The following is an 8,664-nucleotide window of genomic DNA, read 5'->3' on the forward strand; positions in this document are numbered from 1 at the left end:
CATTCAGTGAAATTTGCATGTATCTAGAGTCAATAGTTTTTTAATATATCAAAATAAGAAAAATCGTTACATGAGAAATCGAGTGAATAACAAATTTGTAATTTAATATGCTCATAAAAATTTAATTTCACTTCCGGTAGACATTTTTTTTTTGATAAGGTAGATAAACTTATGAAAAATCTTGCATTACGTTTTCAAATCTTAGATTTAAAAAGAAAAATTTTTATGAATTTCTAACTAAAAATAATTTGCAAAATTTCGTGTTTTTTCCGTATTTTGTTAATATTTGAACTTTAAAAATAAACTGTAATTAAGGATTTTCAATATTTTTCAAACGTCAATGTAACAACATAATAGGAGCTTTGTATTAAATTTTCAAACTTTTTACCAAACAAATAAAGTTTTATTGACATTCATAGAAAAAAAAACCTAAAAAAGTTGGAAACTAAGTATATCCGTAAACAGATCAATACATCAATACATTCATTATTCCACTCAGAATCTAAAATAGATTTTAAATACTATTCTTGAGCCTTCATGAACTGCGTATATTGTATAATGTACGTCTTTGTCAATAATTCATTTTAAATCTGAAACTTTCGATAAACGATCGTCTTTTTTTTCATCTAATGTTGATTCTTTCCATAAAAAAATGCATATTGATATTATAATAATATGATTAGGAATATCAAAATCATGTATAATATGCCCGATAAAATAGAAATATGCATAAATATGCCAAGTAGGCAAATAACCTATAAATATGCAAAAACATGCAAAATAAAACTTCATATATTTAACCGTGGTACCTTGAAATGTCATATAGCATTAGACATAACTTAGCAAAAATTATATGCAAATATGAACTTAGGAGCCTTGGCTATAAGTAATACACTTGTTAGTAATAGATTTTTTCATTTTTATACTTTATTATCTTCAAGCATAAACTATTATAGCTTAACAATTATAATATTTAAGTAATGGTTATAAATTCAAAAAGTTTGAAAGTGACTATTTGCAGAATATAAGATAATTAACTGTTTATATAACTTATAAATATTATAAAAATAACAATAATAATAATAATAGAAATATACAATGTTATCAAAATACATGGGATATTGTTTAATTTGAATATTGAAATTATATTATTGAGGGAATAATGAGTAGTATTAATGGATAAGATTATTATAAATTATAATGATATAGGTGGTGTTGTACGATAGAGAGATAAAAGTTTTTGGCGACAAGCGCCTTTCAACTAAAATATCTAATCTTGTCCTAATTTGAATCTAAATTGTCAATAAAAAAACGTGTTAGTATATTTCTTAGATTTTTTGGTTAGAGTATAAACCACTTATAAGAAACCTTGTTTTAACGCATATTATGTAATATTAACAATATTGAATAACTACATTCTTAAAACTATTCATGCGTAGAAAATGCTAATTTTTATCTATGGGGAAAATTTCAAGATCTACAGTTATTCATTGAATAAATTACAACAAAATAATGGGTCAACTTTTTAACGGGTGAATATTCAATGTTGTAAACATTTCAACTTCATAAAACATTAATGCGAATTTCCAGTGAACATTTTTTTTTCTGTTAAAAGTAAAAAAACGTATGAAGAATCGTGTATTTAATTTTGATATCTTACATAAAAAAAGGAAATTTTTTATGAATTCTAACTCAAAATTAATTGCATATTTTTGCATTTTAAATTTTTTGACGGCAAAGTTTATTGACAAAAATAAAAAAAAAATACTAATAAAAATAAATATTGTATATATGCCTATAAATAGCTCAAAATATTAAAATATTAAAATATTTTGTCAGCATTTTAAGGTGTTTAAAAACTAAAAAGGTGTTAATGCTTATTTATTGAAAAACTTCCATTTCCCTAAATTTCTGTTTTGTTGCTAACTTTTGGGAGTTTTCTATATTTATCTCTTAAAAGTACCAACTAGATTCGATTTACCCATGAGAAAACATACTGAAGTTGAAAATCGAAGCATTATTTTGATTACTTATAAATAAACAAAAAAATTATAAAAATTAAACACACATATCATTCTAAAATCAATACATTCCCCGCTCCAGTCGGAATCTAAAATTAACAGAATTATTGTTGAGTGGTTTTATAATATGTTAGTATTATAGACTTATTGGCCTATAACGAATACGTAAACTATATAATTTGGTATAGATATGCTATACAGCACAGTCATAATATATATGGCAGTTAGTAACAACTTATCTTCAAGTATATAGTTGTGATTAGTATTATATTTAAAATTTTAATACAGTCCGTCACTCGATAACTCGAACCTTAGTAATTCGAAAAACTCCATAATTCTAACTAAACGCTTGGTCCCCTCTATAATTAGAAGAAAATACATTTATTTCGGTCTCTTCGATGATCCGAAATGTCTGTCGGTAGGAGACACATTACAATTCGAACTTTTTTTGCCAGAACCTCTATAATTAGACTTCTTTATCGTATATGTATAAGTTTAAATACATTTTTTATACCTATAGCTATTATATAACGATTATGTATAAATATTAAATAACCTTATTGACGTGATCAAACTAATAACGACAGCGATAAAATATTAGCGTACCTAGTTTATTAGTTTTGAAGTTATCAGTGAGTTAAATAACGCTAGGACCAGATAATGGCCAACAAAAAAATAGCAAATTTATTTAATAACATTTAATAAAACATACATATAATGTTAATGTATCTACATAAACATATACAATAATAAATATATTATACAATGTACGTACGTGATACAATTGTCTACCTCTCTTTAATTCGAATTAATTATTTTTCCCCCTCGAATATTCAAACACTATGGGTTAATCGAATTTTTAGGTCGGTCAACTGAATTTCAAATTATCGAGTTAAGACTGTATATGAAGAATGTATTGACTTAGTGTTGTGCAATAGCTAAATTTAGTAAGATATATTTATTTAGCATAAATCATAGAATCTTTATATCTTATTTAGATAAATTACAAAATTATTGGTACCTACTACCTAACAATAATTATTCTAACTGCAATCCATAGACCTTATACTCCTTAGTATAAGGTCTATTCTGTCATCTAAGAATGAAATTATAGCCATGTATATGAATGTACATGATAATTTAAATTATTTAACATTTATTAATAATTATCAGTGATATTTAAATTAAACTAATATTAGTACTGATATTATGAAACAAGAAACAAATGTCTTACTAAATTATGTTTCTTAAGAATAAGATGTAAAAAAACATCTTATTTCTACCTAGATACCTATATGGCTAGATATATTAAGTAATTTTTTTCATTATCTATACATATCTATAGAATTGTTGAGTTGAGATAACTTATCTATATCTAGACAAAAATATAATCTAAGCATAACATTATGCGCACGGTACAACTTCAGATAATATAATGTTCCCTCGTAATTTGATTGATTCATGTCATAGGTCAAAAATTTATCATTTTTATTAGACAACAGAAAATTTTAACCTATAAGGTGTCTAATATATATACTAAATTAAGATGTATTATTAAGTAAAAAGATATGCCTCATTATTAAGTATTAAATATGCATTTGTTTTATTTATCTTCTATCATCTAAAGTAGATATTCTAAACTAAATATTATTTTTTATGTACAAGATTATATGTATATAATCTTAAAATTTAGTAGGTTTCTTGTTAAACGAATGACTATAGTTGTATTAAATAATGATTAACATAAAAGAATCACGCATTCACGCTGTATGTAATATGTTACAGCGACAATGACTGCACTTAGCAGTAGGTAGTATTGGCAGTCAATATTTAACACTCGTTCAAAACACTTGAATACCAACACTCAGGTAAATCTAATGTTCGTTATTAATTCTATACATTTGAAATAGATTTTACTGTTTTTAGTAGGTACATTTATTGCGCTGATTTCAAGAATTATATCATGATTATATTAATATAAACTAAGTAACTAACTAACTATTAACAATAGTTAAAATATTACAGCTGAGCTTGCAGAATAATTTTGTAGGAAATCAAACTGAAGAATGCGATTAATCGGTCATAGTATGTCTAGTGACAATGGCCGGACTAGTTTGTATACTAGGTTCTATATAATATTTCAGGTAATATATTTAAACAATATTATGTTGTTTAATGATATTCGTTTTTATAAGTTTTAATTTTAGATAATTGGATTAACACTCATATTTTATGTATACAATTGGATTGTTCAATATCGAGGAGGGTTTAGTATAACTGAACCTAAAATAATATTCAATTGGCATCCACTATTGATGACAATTGCATTCATTTATTTATTGGCAAATTGTAAGTTTCAACAAAATATATTATTAGAATTTATAAAACATAATTGTTGAAGATATTGTGTTCCAAAATTGAATTAATATCTTTAAGTATATTCAGAACTTGTAAAATATGAAGCCCCGAATTACTGCATAAATGCGAGGTATAATGCATGTGCCTAGAGTTTTGCAATGTCCGGTGCATTTTGTTTCTAGAAAAAGTAAGAATATTCCGAAATTGTGATTATCAAATTAGTTTAATTACCAACCATGTGAGATTTTAGTCCGAAAAAATCACTCATTATAGCACAATAATTATTAACATCAAAACGTTTCAAAATTCAAATTTGACGGAGGTCTATCAAAATGTATACAATATTACAATGTTTAAGGAGTTGGATAATATTATAATAATGATTAATTTAATTTATAAAACAGCATTATAATAATAAAATAAAATAAAGTTCGTGAATTTTAAATAAACAAAACAAGTAAATGTTGTAAAAAATATTCTACATTTTTAATTTAAAATGCTCCAATTTTCTTAACAAAATAGATTTTGAAGTTATACATATTTTGTGTTATTTACATTATTTATTTTATTTTCAGCTATTCTTCATTATCGTACATTTCAGAATAATACGAAACGAAAATTAAAAAACCAACATGCGCTTATTCATGGTTGTATATTAATCCTTATCGTAATTGCTGGATTTGCTGCTTTTGTTTCACACCAATATGCTAAACCTCCAATTCCTCATTTGTATTCTTTACACAGTTGGTTAGGAGTTCTCACTATTGTAATGTTCTTATCTCAGGTAAGTTTACTTAATACATGAAATAATAATCTTTATTGGCGGAATTCAATTCCAATTACCATATTAACAAGACAGTGTACAATGTAAATAGCTTATAAATATTAAACATGATACAAATCTTAAATTAAAATATAATATATCTAAGTATTTAGTAAAATAAGTATATGAAATGTAATAAACAATCACGACAATAATGAGTTAAGTATAAGTATATAATTAAACTATATGAATAAATAAAATAAAGTGAATAATAATTTTAAATAGTTATAACTGTAATGAAAATTCGTTGAGAGATAAATTGAAAAATTCCATATCTTTTATAGTGTTACCTATATAGGGTAATATTAAAATTACGTAACACTTGGATTTGTTGTCTCCGTCTTACAAACGCGTACCATAGGGAATGTACGCTCAGCAGAACACGTTAATCTTCGATTGTTTAAAAATTAGAGTGAATATTGACCTATTATTACGATTTATAAAACTTGATAGTAAGTCGGTAAGAACATTATCTGTGTTTATATATGGGTTTTTTACTATACCTTAATTTTTTAGCAAGTTTTGCTTTTTGCGTAGGTATATAATAATATAGCCTAAATTCATAACTAACTTAAAAACTTAAATTTAGTAAAAACCCACACAGAAACACAGATGATGTTCTTACTATCATGTTTCATATAAGGTAAATTCATTATAATTTTTAAATGTGATCTACTGAGCGTAAATTTGCATTGTTACGCAATTGTAGCCTACAAGTTGTAGGGCGGAGTTATGCTTGTGTGATGTCCTTTTAAGACATTTGCATTGAGAATTCAATGAGTAATTTCTAGTAGTGTTTTTTAGATACAGTAAGGACTTCTCACGTGATCCTATAAAGTATATTTTAAAGTTAATACGTTTCAGTAATTCAGGGCAATTGATTAAATTATTTAGTAATTTAAATTCATTATAAGTTGTTAAATACGCCTAGGTACTATTTTTAAATTTGGTCGATTAAAATATTCTTCAACACCTGTATACTTTGAATGTGGAATTCTTTCGACACGGAATTTAAATGAAAGAAATCTAAGGAAGTTATTTTAAATTTCATATAACATATGTACCTAATTGACTTAAAGAATTCTAGTTCCATAATATTATGACTGTATGATCCGTATTCCAAACGTGGTGAACCAATGAGCAATAGGTATAGGTAGTAATTTTAAAGAATAGTCTCGTCCTAAAAGTCCCTATACCTACTGTATACAGGTTAATATGCCTAATTTCTAAAATGTCTTTTTTTATGAAGTCAATATGGTTAGGTGCCAAAAGACAATTTTCAATCAAAATTAATACCAAAATCGTTAACCGTAATCAATCGTTGTACTGTCATTTAAATAATAATTTACTACGATAGCATTATTCTCTAATAACAACGAAATATTTATACATTTATTTACGCTCAAAAATAAATTATTTTTTACGCACCAATCTTGGTTATTATTCAAATCAATATTTTGCAAACATTCTATATATTTTCAATTTGTAATTATTTTTTTCCTCAAATATATAATAATAATAATATACAATAGGCATCTATTCAAAAAGTTTAGAAACGATCTAATTAGGACTACTAAACGATGATATGATATAATTAATGAGGTGATTAAATATATTTTACCTAATAAATGTGCAGCAGTCTTATCTGTTATTGTTATACGTAGGTATAAAAATATGCTAACCGTAATTAAAGCGTTACCGATTTTTTTGAACATCTTATATAATATATTTATATATATAATTAATAATATACATAATATTGCATTTTTAAAACTGTGTTATACTCTACAGCTATTTAGTGGACTCTGGTGTTTCTTATATCCGGGAGCAGCTAAACAACATAGAGAAACTTTGGCACCGTATCACGTGTTCTTTGGTATTTCCATCTTCATATTAGCAGTTGCAACTGCCGTACTAGGATTCTGTGAAAAAATAATTTTTTCTTTGTACGTGTTATTTATTTTTGACGAGGTTGAACGTTTAACTACAATTTCACTATTTTTACAGGGACAAACAATATAAACTGCTCCCGGCAGAAGGTGTTCTTGGAAACATTTTAGGTATTCTATGTGTATTTTACTGTTTATTAGTGGTTTATATGATTACCAAACCTGAATTCAAGAGACACCCTAAACTAGAATATGAGACTCTACTTTAATAAAGTTCTAGAAAATGTAAGTTGTAAAGTTTTGTTTTTTGTACACTCAAGTAAAATATTATACTAAATATCGACCAAATGTATAAACCATAGATTATATTTTTTTTTTTATTTATTCGATTTTATTTTTTTTTTTATATTTTAGAGTTTAGATGGATGTATTTGCAAATTTAAATTGTTTAATATTTTAATATTCGTTCAGTATTAGATATTTATATTGAAAATTAAATGCATAGTTATTAGCTGAAGAAATCTGTATTTAGTAATTAGGTAGGTATTTAAGTACCTACTAATTACTATTTACATATAAGTCAGTGTCGTAAAAGATATTTTCCATGCATTACATACAAAGTATATTATATATCAAAATATTTTTTTAATTGTATTCATTTTTATATTTCTATGCGTAAAAAAAAGTTAGGGTGAGGGGGCCAACACCCACCCAATGTGTGTACGCCGTTGATATCAGGAACGTGCACAATTACGAGGATACCCAACCTATCGAAATGAAATAGTGTATAGATTACCTATGGGTATTTTAAATTATATAACAACGACTAAAAAATGTTTATGATGTTGTATAGTATTTATAACGAAGTGATTTATTTTATTATTTCTATATTTGTAATTGTAATTTATGATCATAACTCCGCTGTACTTAAATTATAATAAGTGATATCTAATATAATTGATAATAAATGTAATACATAATATTAAATATGTTTAAATTATGGTGAATTGTTAATTGTTATTTAATATTTATTATGTATAATATCAAAAAACTGTTGTCACAATATTCAAACTACAAACAGTAAACATTCATTACAATCGTTGGTTGAATATTAACTTAACTAGGTAACTTAACTTAACTATTACAATGTTGAGCTCGGAGTCTTTAACTTTTTCTTTCAAAAATCTAAATCCTCGTCGAACACTTACACTGTTATAGTGTTAATATGTGTTATAGAATATAGAATATCATAGACTATTATATATTATATAGGTAGTAGCAGTGCTTGAATTGGGGAGGTGCGCAGGGGGACGGAGCTCCTCTACTATTTTTATTTTTTTTTTGCGTACCCAAACTATTTTTTTTTTTTTACTTGGACGGGGGGGGGGGGGGGGGGGACCAAATTAATGCCCAAAATAATTTTTATTAAAATTTGTATTGGATTTAAAGTGTTTTGTCAACGATAAACCTAATGAATACCTAGTAATTTTACATTTTTTAATATAAAAATATTTTTCATCCTATCTATTGTTTTGACTAGTAATGTTTAACCTTTTTGACTCGTGATCCACTG

At 25.5% G+C, this 8,664-nt stretch overlaps 1 protein-coding gene across 4 annotated transcripts; it reads left to right on the forward strand.

Annotated features, from left to right (window-relative positions):
- The first annotated feature begins 3,628 nt into the window (after positions 1 to 3,628).
- Positions 3,629 to 7,906, forward strand: LOC100162873 (cytochrome b561). 4 transcript variants are annotated; one of them, XM_008185363.3, is made up of 7 exons: positions 3,658 to 3,889; positions 4,047 to 4,165; positions 4,229 to 4,370; positions 4,955 to 5,163; positions 6,994 to 7,148; positions 7,210 to 7,376; positions 7,506 to 7,906. In XM_008185363.3, exons 2-6 carry the CDS (start codon positions 4,088 to 4,090, stop codon positions 7,358 to 7,360), a joined length of 735 nt encoding a protein of 244 aa, XP_008183585.1. In that variant the 5' UTR covers positions 3,658 to 3,889; positions 4,047 to 4,087; the 3' UTR covers positions 7,361 to 7,376; positions 7,506 to 7,906. The 4 variants fall into 4 exon arrangements, with proteins under 4 accessions (XP_016660285.1, XP_016660284.1, XP_008183585.1 ...); XM_016804796.2 differs by having other exon boundaries at positions 3,629 to 3,889; positions 3,951 to 4,165; positions 7,210 to 7,906; XM_016804795.2 differs by having other exon boundaries at positions 3,657 to 3,889; positions 3,948 to 4,165; positions 7,210 to 7,906.
- Positions 7,907 to 8,664: the final 758 nt, after the last annotated feature.

Source organism: Acyrthosiphon pisum, chromosome A1, assembly GCF_005508785.2.
Source record: "Acyrthosiphon pisum isolate AL4f chromosome A1, pea_aphid_22Mar2018_4r6ur, whole genome shotgun sequence".
NCBI lineage: Eukaryota > Metazoa > Arthropoda > Insecta > Hemiptera > Aphididae > Acyrthosiphon > Acyrthosiphon pisum.

Coding starts and splice junctions, on each gene's coding strand:
- LOC100162873 (XM_016804796.2), top strand. CDS start 4,088: ATGCGATTAATCGGTCATAGTATGTCTAGTGACAATGGCCGGACTAGT. Junction 4,166..4,228: donor GGTTCTATATAATATTTCAG/GTAATATATTTA, acceptor TTTTAATTTTAG/ATAATTGGATTAACACTCAT. Junction 5,164..6,993: donor TTGTAATGTTCTTATCTCAG/GTAAGTTTACTT, acceptor TATACTCTACAG/CTATTTAGTGGACTCTGGTG.